Source organism: Pollicipes pollicipes, unplaced genomic scaffold, assembly GCF_011947565.3.
Source record: "Pollicipes pollicipes isolate AB1234 unplaced genomic scaffold, Ppol_2.1 Scaffold_6686;HRSCAF=7923_pilon_pilon_pilon, whole genome shotgun sequence".
NCBI lineage: Eukaryota > Metazoa > Arthropoda > Thecostraca > Pollicipedomorpha > Pollicipedidae > Pollicipes > Pollicipes pollicipes.
In genome coordinates, this window is record NW_023596921.1 from 17,253,459 (window position 1) to 17,275,840 (window position 22,382).

Sequence of the window (22,382 nt, forward strand, 5' to 3'; positions counted from 1 at the left end):
AATCAGCCATATATTCATCGATTTGTATATTCTACCGTTTCGACACCTTTGTCATCGTCCGAAAAATGCAAATGGCACAAGCAAGAAGCTTTGAATTTTTAAGGATGAGAAGTGTGCATGATTACCATAAAACATCGTAGAGTACAGATTTAGTAGATATTTAGGACTGATTCGGTGGCGGGCGGTAGGTATTGTAAATATGATTATGACGATGTGTCTGTATTGTTTTCATTTAGGTCGCATTTTATACGCATACAAATAACGATAGGAACATTGGTCTTCTGGTCTTTAGTACTAAACGATATTTTATGACAGCGATGTGCACTTCTCATTAAAAATATCAAATTAAAAGGTACTGATCGACAAACATTTGGGTCATTTTGCACGAGCGATCTTTTGTCTTAACGATACTAGTAAGTCGAAAGCCTGTAACCTGGAACGATGCGTAAAAAGCTTGACAGGGCGGAACCAATGATCGTTTTTAATCAAACACGCGCGCGCGCGCGCACGCACGCACACACGCACGCACGCACGCACGCACGCACGCACGCACGCATGCACGCACGCACTCACACACACGCGCACACATACACACACGTATATATATATATATATATATAATATATATATATATATAATATCTCTCTCTCTCTCTCTCCCTCCATCTCTCTCTCTCTCTCCTCCTCTCTCTCTATCTCTCTCCTCCCTCTCTCGGTCTCTCTCTCTCTCCTCTCTCGTCTCCTCTCTCTCTCGCTCTCTCCTCCTCTCTCTCCTCCTCTCTCTTCTTCTCTCTCTCCTCCTCTCATCTCTCTCTCTCTCTCTATTTTTAGATGTCAAGATGCACTGAGGAGTGGAAAAGTGAGAGGACAATGACATGTCGTATAACGGATACGTTTCAAGAGCTAGTTCTCTGAAAACAGGGATTCCCACAGCCATGCTTTGCAAGATTTTCATAGCCCTCTCTGTCTCAGGAGACCGGAAAGATTGCAATACATGTCGCTCAGTTCAGTCCCTTTCAAAGAGGTGAAAGAAAAAGCTTCCGCGTATGGAGATCGACTTGATGAACACTGGAAGTCTTGTGTCGAAACACGGTGTATCCAAATCGGGTACGACAGAAGAATGCACGCCAGCCAGTATTCTCCGCATCTGATAACGCCCTGTTGCAATGTGTTGGGCTCGTCCAAAACATGTTGAATTAATGGGCGGACACAAGAGCGCCGGTCTGCGTCAATGGTCGAGGGTGGGGCGCATAGTCTGGCGAAATAAGGTATGGGATAAGGGAGGAAAATGACCACCTAGCACCAAAATTGACCAAAAGTGTACCTCCCTTGGTCGACCCGCGTTCTTTTCAGGGTCGAGGGGCTGGAGTCTCAACGCCAAAGGGAACCACACCCCTGACTCTGGTGTACTCGAGGGCCGGGCAGCCTGAACTGTCCTAAAAGGTAAGGTTTCGAATGGCTGTAGCCCATTTTATTTAAGCGAATGCAGTATTATTGTCTTGATTCGTGTTTATTAAACAGAATCAGTTATTGGGACGGCATAAGTCAGTCATAACAAAACGCCCCGGAAAGGAAGACTGTAGGTCATATTTAAGCTTTTCCTCGATTTTATAGTGCTCCAGAAAAATGTATTGGGGGGCCCGAACCAACATTTGGGAACCAAGTGCATGCGGAGCGAGGATTCTCACTGTATAATGCAAACCGACACCCCTGGACAGACGTGGTAGCATCAACAGAATAGCCGAATAAAGCTCACCGCCATGTTCGCCTTGCATCTTTACGACAGGCATTGTCCTCCCTTATACCTCTGTGCGACATTGGAACATTATAATTGTATGTGCGCAAGATGCCGACAGTCAGATAAGAATGCTATCATCGTCGAATAACTGGATTTCTATCACTATTTCTGCTGTACGAGCTTCCGGCCGTTCGCGCAACTCAGACATCACCTGAATGTGATCTTACCTGATGCGGTAGATTCACTAAAGTCAGAAATCGATGGATTTTGGTCGGGGAAACCGTGCATGCATGCATATATACATTCACCATGATTTTTCGTGACACTTCTCTTAAGTCGTCCCGGGATTCGCCTCGGGGTTACACAGGAAGCTGTAATATTGCGACTCTTTCAACTGATTTACGAAACGGCGTCTTACAGACAGAGCAGAACACCGACAAAGACGGCAGAACGCTAGCTCAACCGGTGTGGTAGGCAGTCGCAAAAAATACATCATGGAGGACATTCGCATGAAAATGTGAGAAGATCCTCACACAGAAGATCCTCACCTACTCACATCATGTTCATCAGGTCGTGTTGGCTCTTCAGAGTGATTGCCACGTGCACTTCATGGGTTGGTGACATGCCAGTATTTAACCTTTCCGCTCGCATAGCTGTCGTGGGCAGGCGCACTGTCCTGTGGCAGGCACCGGGTGCAGATCGTGACGTCACGGACCACGTGCTGAGCGGCACGGCCGCGTCATCGGCAGCATGGGCGCTGGCCCGTGGAAGTCTGTCTGCTACCTGTTTTACGGTTGCGTCAGTTACATGCGATTTAACATGAGAAGTTCTCACGATGCAAAATGTCACCTGCTCTTCTGTTCTTTACCCTGATCATGACTGCATCTGCTGAGCGTCCTGAGCGTCCGAGCGATACACGTCCTATGCTTCGCCAAAGTAACCGTAATATGAAAGTGTTGTCAAAGCACCCTCAACTTGAAACCATACCACAAAATACGCCACAGTGGTTCCACAAGTAAAACTCAGACCGTCACACTTTGTATATGTATTATGGCACCGATTACGAAACACAAGCATGCAGTAACACAACGGACGCTGAATGGGGATGTCATAACAAATATTTATAAACTGACTCGATGAGCGTTGCCGGGGCTGGACCGTCTATGCCTGGCCGTCCTGTCCCTGGCCAGCGGCCCTGCACGCTCGCCGGTCATCGGTTGACGAAAACAGCACCAGTCCCTCGGAGGGACACGGACTCTGCCCATTGCATACGGCCATCACTAAACGCCGGCCGCCCACTCGCAGCTTGGTAACTCCGGCGGCGCCATCTCGCCCACCATGCCCACACTCCCGACCCCGGTCTCGGCTTGGCTTTTCTGGCGGCGGCCAGCGCGCGCGGCCGAAAATCGCCACCTGGGCCGAGATCCCAACTAACGGCGAGACCCGCGGCGGTGACTGACCAGCCAAGCCTGACGCCGGCCGAGTGAGGAGAGAACACGTGTCACCGGACGGTACAGCGGGGCCGAGGTGTTGACAGGCGCGCGGCACCAGGCTCGCGCGCTGCTGGCCGACGCCGGACCGCGGCACGGTGGGAGGCCGGTTCTGAGCTTCCATAAGCGGGACTATTTCGTCACAGCCTTTCCCTACCCGGCGCAAACTCAACCTGCCGCTCTACAGACGCGCGCCGCTGCTGCCCGCCGATAGCCACCGCAACCCGCAGCACCCCCGTGACAAGAACACAACAAAACGTCACGTGCTGTCGCCCCACGCCGCGTGCCGGGCAGCGGCAGTTCGGCAGCCGGCCCGGGGTCTTGGCGCCAGCCGGAAGCCGTCCGGCACCGCGGCAGAGAGGTGCCACTCCATGCCCGCCCGGTGGACCGCACAGCGCGGCCCCAGCCACACAGCGTCCGCGTCGCCGTCGCGAACGCGCCACATTCGTTGTCGGCGACGGGCGGCGCTGCCCGGCGGCCGTGCGCTGGCCGCTCCGGTCGCCACACGGTCGCGCTCAGAAGGGCGCGGCGGCGCGGCCCGGGGTCTGCGCGCGCGGGCGGCCGGCGGCGCCACTCAGCGCCGGCCGGGGTCAGCGCGTCTCCATGGTAACCGAGTCGGGACTGCCGTAGCCGGAGGAGGCGTCGTCGCCGGCGGGCCGCGCGGTCAGGGGACTGTGCAGGGCCGCGGACAGCGGACGATTGGCGGCACGCCGCCGCTGCTGCTGCTGCTGCTGTTGCTGCTGTTGCTGCTGCTGCTGCTGGGGCTGCCCCGGCTGGCCGTCTGGCTGCGGGCGCAGAAGGGAGTTAACACAGAGCTGGGAACAGCGCGAGTGGCACCACAGGGGTGGGAACAGCGTGGGAGGTACCATAGGGCTGGGAGCAGCGCGAGAGGTGCCACAGGGCTGGGAGCAGCGCGAGAGGTACCACAGGGCTGGGAACAGCGCGGGAGGTACCATAGGGCTGGGAGCAGCGCGAGAGGCACCACAGGGCTGGGAACAGCGCGGGAGGTACCACAGTGCTGGGAGCAGCGCGGGAGGCACCACATGGCTGGGAGCAGCGCGGAGGCACCACAGGGCTGGGAGCAGCGCGGGAGGCACCACAGGGCTGGAAACAGCGTGGGAGGCACCACAGGGCTGGGAGCAGAGCGGGAGGCACCACAGAGCTGGGAGGGGAGCGGGAGGCACCACAGAGCTGGGAGCAGAGTGGGAGGCACCACAGAGCTGGGAGCAGAGTGGGAGGCACCAGAGCTGGGAGCAGCGCGGAGGCACCACAGAGCTGGGAGCAGAGCGAGAAAACACCAAACAAAGAGACGCACAAGAGTCAGCCGCCAGAGGCCAGAGGCATAGCCACCACAGGTCAGGACAAAGACGAGAACGGCCACGGCGCAAGCCGCTTACGACGAGTCACGCGGCTAACGGCAGTGTAGTTTGATGACGCGGGATGACGTGGACTGCAGTCACAGCCAACCAGGACCGATTGCAACGATTGCCCATGCACGCTGGGGAGAACACATCTAGTTCGTTTCTCCGATATGACAGATTGTATGTATCAGCAGCTAAACACGATCTCATGCCCACGAACGTGCGTACAACCTCTTAAACTTTACCACACATAGTGTGCTTAACTGCGTCCAGTTCTTTTCAAACATTTTGGCATGCAATAGTCGACATGCTCCATTGGCAACGCGACGTGTCGGTAACCCAGTCAAGTGAACCACTAAGACGGGTCGAACACATGTTCCTAGCCTTCGCTGGTAAGGAAGGCTAGGAAGGAACATGATAGGCTTGTGACCTATCCACAGGTACCGCCGCCGTCTGCACATCCCCAATTCTGCGTGACGTGGTGTGTGTATGTGGGGACCAATCACCGCGATGTGATCCCATGACCTCAGGGTGAGGGAAGCCGAAGCAAGGTGGTAGCATACATGACGCTCTTGCGAAGCACTCAACGCGCCAGCCTCGGTTCACGTTTGCAATAAAAACATGCCATGCCTTTGAGAATGGAGAGAAACACAGCTTACGGTGATCATACAATGTGCATTATGCACGGGCCTTCATACTAAGTTCTGGGACAAAACGAGCACTGCCAACCCGTGCTGTGCACTCGATGCGGCTTTTGCACGCCTACGCGCAGCTGCGCGCGTCACGCACGTCTACCGAGCACGTTTGTTGAGTACACAACGTGTACTTTGCGTACCACACGTGCACATATCAAGCAACGCTGCATGACCACCGTTGAACATGCCGGCAGACGCGCTGAAGAGCATGGAAACAGCCAGGAAGTGGGTGGATCGCCGTACTAGCGTGTAGGACTGCGTGTGTGAGTGCGTGTGAGTAGTACCTGCAGATTGTTAACTTGCCGTTTGATGTGGTCCAAGCTCCCGGGCGTATAGGGAAGGGAGGCGAACACGCGTCGCTCCTCGTAGTCGTACTCGCACAGGATCTTGCCTTCGCACAGGTAGAACCGGTCGCCCACGCAAAACCTGCCGAGCCAGACGACGCGTCCCGGTGTTACAAGCCTGGCACAGATGACGCCAGCGACCCATACGGGCGCTATAGATGGCAGCACTAGACGCAGTGGCGCCGTCGGTCGCCGCTGGCCCAGCGCGGCTGCTGACCGCTGCCGGACCGGCCGCCTCGGACAGGGGAGCACGCTGTCACGGACCGGTGTCTGCCACCCGATCTCGCAGTCAGCAGTAATGCGGCGCCGACAGTGTCCACGTGCCTGCATTAACCGCCGAGACCACCACAGAAGCAGCAGCTCGACCGCCGCCAGACGACACGCCCGCCGGCGGCTCGACCGTCGCCGGGCAGCACGCTCGCCGACGGCTCGACCGTCGCCGGGCAGCACGCTCGCCGACGGCTCGACCCCCACCGGCCAACACGCTCGCCGACGGCTCGATCGTCGCCGGGCAGCACGCTCGCCGACGGCTCGACCGTCGTCGGGCAACACGCTCGCCGTGGCTCGACCGTCGCCGGCCAACACGCTCGCGGACGGCTCGACCGTCGCCGGGCAGTACGCTCGCCGTAGCTCGACCGTCGCCGGGCAGCACGCTCGCCAACGGTTCGACCCCCGCCGGCCAACACGCTCGCCGACGGCTCGACCGTCGCCGGGCAGCATGCTCGCCGACAGCTCCGCCCGGCCACCGGCGCAAACCAGCCATGGGCGGCTTAGCGCGTCGTCGAGATTTGGTGCGATGTGGGGAACACGGAGCCGCACTTTCACATCTTGATCACGTACCAGCGCCGCCGGATTAGCCTGTGCGGCGTCCGCTTTTTGATAACCGGTGTCCGCAGTCTTTTTTCTCAAGCGGAAACCACAGCCTTGTCACAATCGCTGCGCGCGCGTGGAATCGAGACAAAGACTTGTCGCAGCGGCTCGCCGGCCCCGCCAGCGTAACACACAACACGGCGCGGCCGCCAAGTCTCACCGGTGGTTGCACTGCTGACAGGCGAAGCACTCGAGGTGGTAGACGTGGTCTCTGGCGCGCATCACCATCTCGAAGGCGGGGATCAGCTTGCTGCAGGCGGCGCAGTGGCCGGTGGAGCCGAACAGCCTGCAGAGCGAGGCCGCACGGTCAGCGGGATCGCACGGTCAGCGGGGCCACACGGTCAGCGGAGGGGGGGGGGGGCATGCCCGGAGACGGCCGACGCGGCGCCAAAGGGCCGGCCGTGACGGTCACAAACGAACGAATCGAGCTCGATGGCGCCTTAAGTCCGCGTCCATGCCATGTGCAGCAAAACTCGACACTGTTTGGTGATCGGTACTCATGTTATGTGTACACAAAATGCTTCTCAAATGTTGATGAGCCATAGGCGTTCTATAGAACGGTATATTGACTATGAGCCACGGTGGAAATCCGCCCCAAGGGATTGTAGCGAAACGGCACGTTGGCTTTCCAATGCTGGCCGTCATTGTACCAGGAGGGCGCTGCCGCAGCGGCGCGCGGCGCGCGGCGGGCTCAGTTACCTCCCCTGCCAGCCTGACACCTGTGACAGTCATCAAACACCAGCGCGCCAGGGGTCGGCCGGCCGGCGGCTCGGCTGCGGCGGGGGCGCCGTCGGCTGGCGGGCCGACGGACGGCCTCATCAGCCGCCACCCCGGCCGCGACGGCCCAGTAGCGCGCAGACAGATCAACTGTCGCACGCAGCAGCCGCTGTGTCGAGCGGCGCTGTTTCAATGGACGCTCGTCGGCCAGTGTCAGCGGGCCTCGCCGCTTCATCAGGATCAGCGGATTTATAGCCGCGCAATGCCAGCTCTCGTCTGGAACCGTTGGCTCGGCTAAAAGCGGCGTGACCGAGGCTTTGGGTTTTCCATGCTCGCGTAATCGTAAGCCGTTCCTGGCCCGGTCGTGTGACGCCACTCGCCGGGCGCGATGCCCTGCCTCATCACTGCACACACGTACTACACCGTGTGTCTCACGGCTGGCCTGACGTCCGTGACTGTGTCATCGCGTGCACTGTGTGCCGTGACTATCCCGACACCCATCACTAGACGGTGCAAACTAACGCTCGGGTGAGCGCACACTCACAGTTCTGACAATGCCAAGAAGAGTCATGAGTAGAATGAGCAATTACCAGCTCACAAGCGGCGCGATTAATCACCTCAGTAATTGTCACGCTAAAGTTGGATTTCTCGTAACAAAGCTACGTACTCAAGCCATTTTCCAATTCCTCCGGTAATTGCCTCCCATCCGACGATGATAGGTCCTTGATACTAATGTGGGTTTTGATTGATGAGATAATTATATGGAATGATTTAAAATGGGATAATAGTGTCCCAAAGATAGGCTGGCCGCGCAAAGTTGGGAGCGGCCGCGTCATCGAAGTCATTAGGCCGGCGGCACGGTGGCTCGGAGCGCGCGTCATCAGGGGCCAGCTGGCCCCGTCGCGCCAGCCCGCCGTGTTGCCGGTGGTGGGCTCGGCCGGCCCCTTTTGCGAAAGCGACTGAAGCACACCTCCTCGGCCCCGCGTCCGACTGGTCTAGCGTGACGCTGTGAACTTGGACCGCAGCTCGACCCCATTCCGGACCACCCAGGACCGCCCTGAACCGCCCGGGCCATGTGGGACCGCTTGCGGCTACTGGGCACGCGAGGTGTCCGGGCCCTGCGACCCTCTTTTGTGGTGGGGTATCGGGCCCTACGACGCTCTTGTCTGGTGGGGTGTCAGGCCCTGCGACGCTCTCGTCTGGTGGGGTGTCAGGCCCTGCGACGCTCTTGTCTGGTGGGGTGTCGGACCCTGCGACGCTCTCGTCTGATGGCGCGGCGGCAGGACTCAGGTGAGCCTGACCGGGCGTTACACACAGCTCGGACGACGCGCGCCCCCGCCGGCCGGCGACGGGTCGGGACCGCCGAAGGCGTCGGCACCGCCGCGTGTGGCGGCGGCGACGGCCCGAGGACCGCCCGGTTTCAGCGAACACTGCGATCAGGGAGCCATCGGCGGTGCGGGACGGCCCGGTACGCCACGTCCCGGTGACGACTTTCCGCCACCCGCAGACCGCGGCGCCGCAGCTTGCTAAAAACCAGCCACATTAACGAGCTGCCGACCCCGACCAGCCTCATATACGGAACGTTGTCGCCCCCCCCCCCCCCCCCCCCCCGACATTCACAGTCCACCGTCAGCTGCACGCGGCGATGTTGACAGTGACGTCACGTCAGTGGCGTCACCACGCCACACCCAGCGGCGCGCTGGTCTCCACCACCACAACCGGCGGCGGGCGGCGGGCCTCTGGCGGCAGCGGCGGTCGGCGCCGGCCGGAGCCGTTACGCGGCGGGCGGCGGTGGTCGGCGTGCTGCGCCGTGCCCCGTGTCAGCCGGTCGGCCGCCGCGCCGCCAGTCATGGCGCCTAATGCAACGCGCCGGATTCGCCTGCCAATTAGGCCGGCTCGGCGGTCGCCGAACGCGCCCCCAGAGTGCACCGCCGCCGAGCCGTATCATATAGAAACGCAATTAGCGACGCGCCGAGTCATGGATTTAATCACACTAACAAGCCCGGGCTAATTAGACAAACAAGAACGGATAATTACTGAATTCCGCTAATTACGCTAATGAGCTTGCAGAGGACGGCGGCGACCGATCTGTTTGCGCCATTGCTGTAACCGGACAGCTTAGGCCCGTGCAAAGGGGCGGGCAGTGGTGCTGAAGAAGCCTTGTGGACGGAAGGCCTCAGATGCTGCCCGCCCCTCGTCTTGGTGCGCGCCTGTGCCGACGCCACATGGTGCAGCGGCACGGCAGGCATCACGCGCCAACGCATGGGGGCCAGGAGCATCGGTAGCGGTGAGGGACACGCAATTTTGCCCACCCCTCCCCCTCATTCCTGCCCTTCAAACTTCCGTCTCGGCGCCATCATGAAGAGCGACCCTTCTTCTTTCCTCTCTCCATGCTGCGCCCACGTGCAGCCTGAACAGAGCGAAGGCGATACAAACGGCACGCCGGAATGTTTGCCTGGGGAGGGAGCTGCAGCGCAGGGAAGAGGTCCAAGGCTGAAGCGACAGCCCCGACAACACAGCATGCCGCGTCAGCGCGGCCTGAGGACTCACAACGGATTGTGTTGACCGACGGTCTGCCGAGCAGATGGCAGGAGAGTATGAACCACACGTGACCTGGCCGAACGACATTCCAGCACCGTTACCGCCCATCGCCGAGATCCGCTGGCGGCGGGGGGGGGGGGGCCGCACCCACCAGACAGCCGCGGACCACGGCCCGGACCGCCACGCCACAGGGGCGACCGACGTGCCTGCGCCGGGAGGCCGACTACACAATCAAAATTAATGAGGCATGGGGAATCACTTCTGCCGGCTCTGGCTATGGTCTAATGGCAGTCCGATAATATCTACACCGAGTCCGCCACTAATTAACTTCTTAATTAAGTGATGCCATTTTTATACACATTTGCTTAATCACCAGCGTTAATATCCGCGAGACGGCGCCGAGTGTGGACGGACGGGGCCTCAGCAAATGGTGCACACAGCAGCAGCTGTCCAGGCCGTCATCCAGGCGCCATCTCACCGACTGCCAGATCCTGATATATTGGTTGTAAAGGCATCCGACAACGACGTTATTACGACACTCGGGTCAGACACCCGAAATTTCCATTTTTCAGTAGATCGGAAGGAGTCTTTCCTGGTAGAACCGACTTGGCAAACATGATTCCCCCTCAGTCAAAGACGAATCAACGTCTAATTGCCGGTAAGAGTGTCAGCATCCACACACAAACAGACCAGCGCAAGCAGCGGGCGCCAAATCCCTTCTCTCAATTAGCGCCCCGCGCCACATTCCCGCGCTTTCTCTGTTCCCCGCCACGCACACGCACGCCCGCTCGACGCCGCCGCTGTTGTGTTCCATTTCGGCCCGCCGTCGGCGCGTCGCGGTGCCCGGCTCCCTGCCGAGATCTCACACCCAGTTTTGGCCCACTAATGAGCCGATTGTCCCGCTGTGTGGCCCGATACCATCCGCCAATTAGCGGGCTGCCAACGTGTCTATCGGTCGGTATCGGCGGCGGCGCCTTCGCCGCGCCGCGCGCCGCCGCCTTTTCCTGGTTGGTGCGAGGGCGGCACCACCGGCGGCGGGCGACGGCGGTGCGCAGGCGGTGTCACCGCGCGGGGACGAGAGCGGCGCGCGGGCACGACCCCTGCCCCGCCCGGCGCTTTTTGGGCGGCGAGGAGGCCGGCCGCCACGACGCCGGCTGCAGCCGCCTGTTTATTTCTGCGCTCATTAATCGGGGGCCGTCGAGCGCAGACGGCGTCCAATTAGCCGTGAATGGGGTGCACAATCGCCCCGGGTGGTGGGGGGAGGGGGAGGCGCAGATGGCCGGCTCAGAGTCAGCGGGGGTCTGCGAGACGTCGAAAGACGTCCAACAGCGGTATGGAGAGCCTGGCGAACGACCATGATGTCACACTGCAGGCTGATACACGCTGACGACATGTTTCTATGGATGCGGAGAAACCTTCGCATTCGAGCAACGCTCAGGAAAAGCGACTCCCGGTTCTGTAAGTTCGAATGTAGCTTGACCTAGACACACGGCTGCCTACCTTGGATAGAGCCACGGGCAGCCGTGAGCTGAGCTTCAAGATGCACAAATGGTGTTCATGTCACCGCAACGAGCCCCGCATGCTAAGTAATGTCCCTAGTCTGGTGCCACTGGTGGAAGCATCAAACGTTTAAAGCAGCAGGATCTAAAACATTTGCACATTCATTGTTGGCAAACCAGAGAGGACCTTGATCAGGTGCGAGGACACCCGACGGTCGGAAAGCTGCGGGCCCACAGCAGAGCCGTCAAAATAGGCCAAGCACGCCACCTGATCTGTCCTAACAGGGGGCCTCGGCCACCGTCTCACAGGCGTCAGCCCGAGGCGGGGTGCAACTCCGCCTCCTCAGTGTGCGGTCCGAGCCACCACCTGCGCCGGTGCCGTCCGAGCGCCTGTTCAGCACAGTGCGGCATCAATCTGCCGCAGACTCTTCCACTGGACAGCACCAGAGTGGATCAGCGACGGCGGCGGCCGCCCCCGTCATCTCCAGCAGAGCCAGCACCGTCGGCATGTCGCTCATATGTCGCGGCCGCCCGAGGCGGGGGGGTTATGGCGCGTCGGCAGCAGGCCTTCAGGCTTCAACCAGCGGCCAGAGGCTTGTCGCCTGTCACCGTGGCTATGACACATCCAATTTACTTTAATGACTTTGTGCGGCCTGTAAGAAATTTAATTAGAGAAACAACGCCCTGTGTCTAAACCTGAATTAATTGTCCGGCGGCCGCGTCGTGAAAACTTCGTAATAATGGCCAGGCGGCCGAGCTGGGACGAGGTGGCAGTGTTGACACAACGCAGACAAGCGCACGTAAAATTGGACGCTTCAGACCACTAAGTACTTGTCTAAGTAATGCAATAACCGGCCGGTTTTTGTTGCTTAGGACGAGGGAAGTTGACGGCTTTGCTCCCAGCCAATGCCAGTGCAATCTCACGCAGGCAAGTTGCGCTGCACTGTACTCGGGACACCTTTTTGTCCCCTAAAATTCTAACATTGAAAACTACTCCAATCCAATAATCCAGCATTCAAACGTCGCTCACAAAATTCGTCGAAACCCGCTCAGCGCCAAGCATGTCCAATGGCAGTAAAGTACTGAGCACACCGGGTGCTTCTGGCGGCCATATCAAGTCTCCTTCCCACTGCACAACAAGTCTGCTCCAGAGTTTGCCCGCCGCCGCGTCCCGGTGGTCTCCAGAGACCGCAAGACATGCGCCAGAGATCCCTCCTCATCTGTGGCCGCGACAGGGCAGTCGGCTCCCACCCCGCTCCGTCGCCCACTCCGGCCGCGACAGGACAGTCGGTCTCCCACCCTCTCCCCCTCCGCCGCCCACCGCGGCCGCGGCAGGGCAGTCGGTCTCCCACCCCCTCCGCCGCCCACCGCAGCCGCGAGAGGGCAGTCGGTCTCCCCCCCCCCTCCCCACTCCACCGCCCACTGCGGCTGCGACGGGGTAGTCAGTCTCCCACCCCCTCCCACCCCTTCCGCCGCCCACTGCGGACGCGACAGGGCAGTCGGTCTCCCACCTCCTCCGCCGCCCACCGCAGCCGCGACGGGGCAGTCGGTCTCCCACCCCCTCCCTCCTCCGCCGCCCACCGCGGCCGTGACAGGGCAGTCGGTCTCCTAAGGCCGGCCTCCGCCCACCTGAGATAGTCGCGCCGACAGAGGATCAGATTGGCCTTCTCGTAGAGCGTGGAGCCAACCTCGCCGAGCCGGCAGTCGCAGGCGCCGCACTTGAGGCAGTCCTCGTGCCAGAACTTGTTGACCGCCTTGAGCAGGTAGCGGTCGGTGATGGCCGTGCCGCAGCCAGCGCACGACTGGGCCGGCGACGTGTTCGCGCCGCTGCCGCCCACCTCCGGCTTCTTTCGGTCTGCGGGCGGAGTTGACCTGGGGTCAGGGCAAGTCACGTGTGGGCCGCGGGCAAGACTCCAGCCTGGTGTCACTCACGCCCTGGAAACTGGAGACGAATGGGTTAGGAAGCAGACCAGCTTCACGACATCGCTGGGGAAACACCCGATAAACCGGCAGCGTCCTCAGCGTTCCCAGTAGCGTCCTCAGCGGCACTAGTCATCCCGGAGAGTCCGCACAGATGCCAGTCAGACACTGCACATGGACGGTCTCATCCGGGTGCAGATACCCTCGTCCACGTACAGTTATATATGACTGCGTGCAGCATGTGCAGCCTGCCGAAGGTCTCCTTCAGTGAAGCAGACTCCACCATCGTTTGGCGAACTGTACAGCTACATGAGGACTGACAGCACTGGTGCACAAGGACTGACTGCCAAGCTGCATGAGAACGCTTGCGTCACGATGATAGCAGCCCCCATCCAGAAGAGGATCAATATTCTCATGGACAGCAACCAGCAGTCGCAGTCAGCGGCGCAGTTCGCTGTGTCCTTGTGCCCTCATCTAGCGGCTCGTCGTCACTCAAAGGGGGAGGGGTGGGGGGCATGAGGCACAACTGCAGTCCTCCTGGATATCCCACGCCCCTCCCCGCGGTGAGTGAGCTCATCAGCACCGGTGTTTGTCCCATCGGAGCCGACCGACGGTCAGTGCGCGGTCGGAACCGACCGGGCGGCGCGTGGAAGGCCGGAACGAGATCAGGAACCATACTGGAGCGCGCAAGACTAAGACCGAGACCGGAGCAGCTGTTCCCCAGCGAAAGTCACCTGTGCCACCGGGTAACCCCCCACCCACCCACCCTACCGGGCGCCACCGCCGGCTGACGGTCAGCTGACGCCAGGCAACTGACGTCTTCTGACGCTGGATGACTGACATCAGACGACTGATGTTCACTAACACCAGGCGGCTGACGCCCACTGACGTCACACGACTGACGCCCACTGATGCCAGACGACTGACGTCCACTGACACCAGACGACTGACGTTGGACGACTGACGTCTACTGATACGAAACGACTGACGTCCACTGACGTTAGACGACTGATATCCACTGACACTTGACCACTGACGTCCACTGACGTTGGACTCCTGACGCTGGACGACTGTTATCCACTGACACTTGACCACTGACGTCCACTGACGCCGCCCGCAAAAACAGTGCCGGCTCATTAGACGGCGGCGGCAGTCGCGTAATGAGACGCCAGGCGCGTCGCGCCGCGTCGCGTCCGGGCCCCTCCCCCAGTGGCGGGGGGGGGGGGGGGGGGGGGGGGGGCGGAGAGGGGAGGGAGGCAGCGGGACGGCGGGATGCGGGCGTCGCTGATTGGCTTCCCGTGCTGTATTTGTTCAGTATCGTCGTGTGACCATGCGGGATGCGCCGGCGGTGGCGGCGCCCGAGAGATGAAATACAAACAGAGCCGGCGCCGCGCCTTTGTCGCGGCGCCGGCGCAGTCCGAAGCCGACACCGAGGATCGTCTGAGGCCCCGACCAGCGCAGCCGGTGGTGGAGACGGCGCCGATGAGGAACGGAGGCAGCGTGGCCGAACGGACCGACGGGCAAGGAAGACAGTAATGGAAGGGAGTGACCGCCGGAAAAGCGTCGTGACGGCAATGCTTCATGAACAGCGGAGGGCTTGCTCACGGCTCAGTAAACGAGAGATCCATGGCAGTCCTCAGGTCATTGGCAGGTTGGTGGCTCTGGAACTGAGAGCCATTCGATGATCAGCGTGCCTAACACGATTCTGGAGAGTCACTGAGTAAGCCCGTTCTGATGATGGACTGGCGACCCCCGCCACAGGCTCCGTCGAGTGGAAGTGCCCTCCGCTGCGCCAACTCTTCCGAAAAGCTCATCCAAAAACGTAATTAGTCGACCGAAATTTATTGCCGACCAATCTGGAGTTAAATCGTTATTAAATTAAAACACAGTCGTGCCAACCGCCGGCCACGTAGCATTTTATTTTCCGCATAAATCAGCGAGCTACCGGAATTAAGTACACCGCCGGCGATGTAATTCATTAGCGGCCGGCCGCCCGGCGGTTCCGGTCGACCGCAGCCGCAGTAAAATTCATAGAGCTAATGGCCGCCGGCCAGCCGGCTCGCACGCCAGTGGCCCGGCCCGCCAGGCTTTGTCGACTGATGGCCGGAAAATTGGCGTTAAATTGTTATCGATGCGTTTGTAATGGATTATTCCAATCGGCGTGGTGCGTGCGCGCGCCCGACCGGCGCCCCTCGTTATCGTGCCGTGCCTGTCCTCGTTCCCGTGCCAGTCTCCAGTCCCCAGTCCCTTGTCCCCGGTCCCCTGTCCACAGTTCCAGTCCCAGTCCCAGTCCCAGTCCCAGTCCCCGTCCCAGTCTCATCCTCGTCCCGTGCGCGCGTACGTGCGTGCATGCGCATGCACGTACGTGCGTGCGTGCGTGCGTGCGTGCGTGCGTGCGTCCGTGCGTCCGTGCGCGCGGGCGGGCGTGCGCACGGTGCGCGTCAGCAGCGGCGGCGGCGGCGCAGGGTGTCGGCCAGCCGACACCTGCCCTGACAGACCGTGCGCCCTCAGCGCCGCCCGCGGGGTACCGCTCGGCGCCCGCTCCCACGCCACGTCACCGCCAGGCGTGCGTCGGACGCGACGCGCGGTGTCGACGGCGCGCGCCGCACACTGCGACCCTCGGCGTCGGAGTTTCGAAGACAATCAGCCCGACGCAGTCGCGCAAAAAACCGCCGGCGCCGGAAATCCATCCCGGCCGAACAAAAAGACCATTAAACACTCGTCACATTTCTCAAATAATGGCACAACATCCCGGTTTCATTTGGCTAACAGTGGGCGTTTGATTGGACGAGCAGTCGGGACGACTGATTGGACGTCGGCTTGCAGGCCGGCGCGACTGATTGGTCGGCCAGTCTGGCCGCCGGCGTGACCGCGACGCTGTGGTTCGGCTCGACGGGGTGCGGCGACGACTGATCGCCCTAAGAGCCGACGCCGGCCGGCCAGCGGCGCGTTCGACGACTAGGCGCAGCTAAATGAGGCCGGCGCTCGCCGACTGAAGCGACCGCTCCTAAATCAGGGCGGCCACTCAGTCTGGAGGCCCCGCGATGCAAGACCAATCATGATCGCCGCCGCATCGAACGACGCATTCAACGGCCGTGGTTATTAGTGTGCACCATCCCACGCCAGTCGCCACCACGGAGCCAGTAACCGACTAACACCGGCTGCTGAACCACAGGCCGAGGTTAGAACATTGGCTGTTGGTTTACATGCAAACAAATGACTCGGGGACCGCGAGAGGTGAGACGGCCTTCACATACTAATTTGATGGCGTGCTTGTTCAATGGGGCGCGAAGGTATGATCCCGGCCGCGTGATGACCCGAATTTCCCAAACAGTCAAACGGACGGGAGACTGGCAGGGCACGAGGTTCGGTGCTAGCATTGGACTGTGACGTTCTCCGCCCCTAATATATCTCTGTTCAAGGTAGTACGCCTTGCTACAGGTGAAACAGATCAGGCCAAAGACAGCTCGCCTGGGTGCCGATTCGCCACATTTCCGATCTCGAGCGTCACACGAGGGTCACAGACAGCACATTCCACGCCAGACGTCCCAGCAAGGATGTCAGGGGTGACAAGTTGGCTCAAACTGTCAGAATGCGAGTGGCAATCTGGTCAGGCCAGCTGGTCATATACATCGCAATCCACATCAACAGAATCGCATTGAGTCCCAGAAAACGGCCAACACTACAACACATTTGCCGCCCAATTTTCGCGACTGCTGCGTCCCGGTGGATCACCTGCACGTGCGTCGCGCGCCGGTGCCCACCCCAGCTCCGCCTACTGACCGTGACTGTCAGCTGGCCTCTCCGGCTCCAGGCGGGTCGCCAGCACGACCGGCGCGCTGCCCTCGGTCAGCATTGGCGGCCTCTGCCAGCTGCGTCCTCCCGCACACCCTCAGCCCCTCACGCCACAGAACCGACTGCCGGCTGGCCGGCCGGCCGGCCGGATGCCCGCCACAACGGCAGAGACATCTAGCGGCGCGATGGGACAATGCTCCCCGGCGCGGATAGAAAGGGGGGGGGGGTCGTAGCCGGGGACAGAGTCCTGCAGCGGAGGAGGGCCCGCGATGAAGTCGTGTCACCGAGTCGTGGGGGTCTGTCATATTTCAACCAGTCCGTGGTACGAGGTTGGACAGACCGAGGGGACGCTCCGACCGGGAACAAATACAGCCGAGTCGCGGGGCAAATGACTACGGAGCGCAAAAGGCTGACACGCAAAAGGTAGATCGTTTGTGCATATCTGATCCAGCAGCGTGTGGAAACGATGGCGATGCACGACACTGGAAATGTTGGAAATTAACACGGCGAACCCTGCACGTACGCTGAGCTACATTAATCGGCTGTACGGGCCACGAGTGTCGATTTGTATTCTTTTGTGAGGGTCCCGACCCCCCCCCCCCCACAGTAGCGCAGGCAGGGGGACACAGGGGGCACGTGCCTCACACGATGGGGGGATGTGCCCCCTGTGATAAAAGGCCCGAAAAGCCAGCTAGAGGTCTCATCCCGGGGCGCCGGCCCACAGGGCCGGCCACTCCAATGCCAGCCAGAGGGCCCTGCGTGCTGATCAGAGGCCTACTCAGTCGAGATGGGCCTATATTCCGGTCAGAGTCCACCAGTAACGTGCAGTCGGCCCTGCGGCGGCATGGGTCTGAGGGCCTATTTTCAAAGCAGGGACGAAGCCGAAGCTAGCGATTTATATTACTCGGGGCCCCACAGAGCCTGACAAGGGCCCTGTGTTGTCAAGGGGTCCTAAGTCGGCCAGAGGCAGTGTTCGAGGAGACTCCAAGCGCCTAGACGGCCCACCGGGTCCGACGATCAAGGACCCGATTGGAGGGTCTAAAGTCATAAAAGGCTGGTCGGAGCCGCATTCGGGGGACCCGACCTGCGCAGACGGACCATCAAATAGCGGTCAGAGGGACCCATGCGCCGATCGGTGACCTCCTGAGTCGATATGGGGCTATATGTCGGTCAGGTACCGCCCGTACCACATAGGCGACTCCGTGTCAGTATGGGCCTGAGGACCTACTTCCCAACAAGCTATAAAACCGGGGCCAGCAATTTACACTGGTCTGGCGCCTTGCATCTGTCAGAGACCCACAGCGCGTAACGGAGGGCCCTGTGCTCGCAAGGGCCCTGAGCCGACCAAGGGAAGTGTTCGATGAGGCGCGAAAAGGGGCCCGGGCGGCCCACTGGAAACGACGACCAAAGGCCCGGTTGGAGTGCATTAGGTCCCGAAAGACTGGCTGTAGGTCACAAAACGAAACGCGGCCCTTAAGGTCGTGACCTGACATATCACTCAGAGGTTCTCTTGCACCGGTCGAGGAACTCCTGAGACAATGCAGGTGTCTAAGTCGGTCAGAGACCACGAACGCCTAACAGTCGGCCCCACGTCCGTCTGAGCCGTTGAGATCCATTCCCCGAGCAGAAACGAGGCCGGGTTCCGCGATTTTCAATGTGCGGGGTCCCTGGCGCAACCCGAGGGACCACGATGTTGAGTAGGGGTCCTGTGGCGGCAAGTGACTCCGAGTCGGAGCGGTGTTGGAGGAGGCCCAAAGTGGGCCCAAAGGGTTTCTCGAGACCAAAGATCAAGGGCCCTACGGGATGACTGAAGGGTCCGAAGGGCTGGCTGTAGGTCACAATAAGGACCCTCGCCCATAGGGCCGTGATCTCAAATGTCAGTAAGATGATCTTTTGCACCGACAGAGACCCCTGGCACAGAGCGTCCCTCTATTTCGGCCATAGACCACGAACAATGAACTGAGTGTCTAACAAGGCACTGTGGTCCCTCTGTGTCAACAAGGGACCTCGAATCGATCAGGAGAAGGTTTGCTTAACAGGGACGGGGACGGTAGCCAAATGGCAGAGGGTCTCTAGCGTTGGTCGGGACCCTCTAACAATTGAAGGAAACACAAGAGCTTACGACGAATGCTCGCAATGAGGCAATAGAAGAGTCCTGTGCCAGTCCGGGCCACAGTACTTAACGGTGGGCTCTCCATCCCTACTCCAGCGACCGCATGTGGCGAGCAGGGATGTTGTTGCGTTAATGACAGTTGACGCGTCCATCCGGGGTCAACTGCGCGGGTCAGAAGGTCTCCCGCGTCAGGGAGCGGACCAATGTGATGTGATGCATCCCCTGAGGGCCTCCGAATCGGTCAGGGGATGCCGCCCGTGTCGCCAGAATGACGGCCGGAAAACACACCGCGGTGGGACAGAATGGCCTCTCAGCCCTCGACCGGGAACAACAATGTGCCCTATTGTGTTGCACTCATAGGGGCCACTTGACCGGAAAGAAATAAGGGGTATCATCAGTGTTGAATGACGTGGGTCGGAATGAGTTCAAAACGTACATTGTTATCCTTGTTTCCCTGAGAACGTTCATTATTTTGCGAAATCGAGTAGTGAAAAAAGCACCATAGAAAGTTTTGATGCCGCGCGCCGGGTTCCAATAGTGTAGGGGTTAACGCGCCTGCGTTAACCGCTGCGCGTCTGTGAAACCACAGGTACGGGGTTCGATTCTCCGCAGTGCCCGCCCTTCCCGCCAGGGTAAGAGGCTGGCGATGCAGTAAAGCCCCAGCAGCTGAGTGCGTCATAAAGCCCCAATGACACGCCCGTAATCTCGGGGCGCAAGGACAGCGATGGCTTGGGTTGCAGCTTTCGCAAAACCAAACGGCGTTGGCCGCTGCAAGTAACGCCAGGAGGCGGGCGCCGAGCGTGCTGCAATGACCATCGTAAAATAATGTTTTTGAATGCCTTTCAAAATCAATTCGTGCAGCCCGAAGATTACCGTCGGCGAATCTTCTTTCGCAGCTTTGAGATTGTCCTCTGGACAGATAAAAAGCTACAACGATACGGAAAATAGAGATTTTGCCATACTCTTCCAGCTCCATCAGCAGATGCCAGCATCACTTTGCGGTGCTGTACAGATCAATGCGTTACTTTCAACGACAAAAAAACGCACAGGTGAAACATACGCCCGGAATATCTCTATATGTACGATTCGGTGTCCAAAACCGTTGAGAGGTACTTCTTTCAGAAGCGCCACCATTTTCGTCTACCTGTTGGCCACACCCTAATGTTAGCTGCGTAAAATAATTTGTGCCAGTAATCAATTCCGACCGAATGTTAACCAGACCCAGACGAGCATGGCTTGGCCATGTTAATACATAGTATTGACAAATGTTGATCTTCAATCTACATTCGCGGAATCTTTGCTATCTCTGTACAACCCAGAGAAAAATTTTGACAGAATTTCTGAGTTTTCTCCTTTTGAGAGGGTCACTACACCATTGTGAATGAAGAGCACCGGGGATTTATTTCATGCGGTCATTACACGCATGGGTTTATTAGTTGATTCAATGAAACTTGAGACAGAATTGTTTTCGCGGTAGCGTCTCGCCGATATTTCAGTTATGGAACGTAAAGATGTAGTATACATGTACATATATATATATATATATATATATATATATATATATATATATATATATATATATATATATATATAAGAAAACATGCCTTAAACAACAAATGGCCATATCCAGCGATTTTTGGTCGGGCCTTTTACTATAAGGGACCCTTTGTCAATCCTGCGTCACCTTGGCAAGGCTTTGGCTGCGCCTCTGCCCCCCCCCCCGCCATATTGGCGTGGGCCCCCAATGTTTTTGGCTAGAATGCTAAAAAAGGTAGGTAAAAGATGACCATAACAGAAATACTATTCTATTTGGTCTTCCTGCGCAGTGGTTTTTCGCACTACTCTCATAACAAAAAGTCATGGTTGCTCTCAACAAATGATACAAATGGCAACAGCTGAGTGGATAAACGATGCAATAACCTTCACATACCTAGGGCCATAAAACACGCAACGGTGTGTAAGTTTAAAGTGAAAAGCTCTGGATTATGGGAATGACTTAAGTCCTTCGTGGCTAAACCCGTCCCCGTTTCCCATAGCCAAAATGTGTGCCGCCTCCCATGACCGCCAAGGAGGAGCCCATCGGTGCTCTACAGTGGCCTCTAGAGGGGCGCCTTCACGTGCCCATCAGAAAAGACGCGTGCGTACAGCGCCTGCTCCCTGGATCCAACCATGCATGATTTATATACTGCTTAAATCAAAGACTTTTATAAGTTATACAAAGATTTAAAAATTATATAACGTTTAATCAAAACAAAATGGACAAAACCCGATGAAAAAACGGGGGGGGGGCGGGTGGGTTGTCGGGCTTTTGGTTCGCCCTCCCCCCTCAATAACCTAAAAGTGTCACCACCGGTACAGACGGTGCGCGTTTTTTATAAATGCATGGTGGGATGAGTGGATGAGGGCGCACGTCTTGCATGAATACCTGGCTAAATGAGGATCCGCGTCTTGCACTAATGCCTGGGTGGATGACGACGCGCGTCTTGTATCAATGCATGGCTAAATGAGGACGTACGTCTTGTATTAATGCCCGTTTGGATGAGGACGCGCGTCTTGAATCAACGCCTGGCTGGATGAGGACGAAAAACACGGCATCACGTTACGTCCTGACACGCGCCCGGGTGGCCGGCTAAATACCCTTCGCTCGGGTGGGGGGTCATATTGACCCCCTGAGATCTCGGGAACTAAGAGAGCTAGAAACACCAAATTTATAGGGTGTGTTGACCTGTACGTAAAATCACTTAGGTCAAAGCTTAAGGTTTCTAGGTCATAACCTTCGGGTCAAATAAGATCAAAGAAGGTAAAATTCCAGGTTGGTCTCCAAAGTGCCCCCAGAACCTAGATAACTGTTTCTAAGCAAAAGGTCACATGATCAGTTAAGGTCAGTGACCTTTTTTGACCTCTTGAAGGCCATGGTGACCAAAATCATACAGACTGCTCTGAGTTTTGCATTTGAATAAGCGACAAAGATTATGCTAGGCGGCATGTTTCTAAAAACAAAATGTTGACCTGGGTCATTTTGGGTCAATGACCTATTCTGACCTGTAAGAAGCCCATGAAAGATATATGGTACGGATCCTGCCCGATAAATTCGCCATGATCACCAGAAACTATCCCGTACAGCGAGCCCTAGAGTAATAAAACAGTCTGGTTTCGACCGTGGTCTCACTTTATATCTGACCTTAGGTCAACGCAATTTGCTCATTCAATATTTATGTTGCCTAAGAAAGCATCTCAGAGATGTATAGCTTCGCCTAACACGCCGTTGTTGCGCCAGATTAAAAGATTCCCTTGAAATAG

The 22,382-nt window shown here is 58.4% G+C and overlaps 1 protein-coding gene across 3 annotated transcripts in view; it reads right to left on the reverse strand.

Moving 5' to 3' along the window:
• Positions 1-3,778: 3,778 nt before the first annotated feature.
• The window catches only part of LOC119107151 (LIM domain only protein 3), a 75,314-nt gene continuing 56,710 nt past the window's right edge, over positions 3,779-22,382 (reverse strand). Inside the window, exons 1-5 of one of the 3 annotated variants that reach the window (XM_037230524.1) lie at positions 16,958-17,084; positions 12,884-13,109; positions 6,658-6,783; positions 5,568-5,709; positions 3,779-4,012 (exon numbers count right to left, since the gene is read on the reverse strand). In XM_037230524.1, coding sequence (XP_037086419.1) covers positions 3,818-4,012; positions 5,568-5,709; positions 6,658-6,783; positions 12,884-13,109; positions 16,958-17,030 — 762 coding nt within the window. In that variant the 5' untranslated portion in view covers positions 17,031-17,084 and the 3' untranslated portion in view covers positions 3,779-3,817. Of the gene's footprint in view, positions 4,013-5,567; positions 5,710-6,657; positions 6,784-12,883; positions 13,110-16,957; positions 17,085-22,382 lie in introns of those variants that run through there. The other 2 variants (XM_037230523.1, XM_037230525.1) reach the window with 2 other exon arrangements.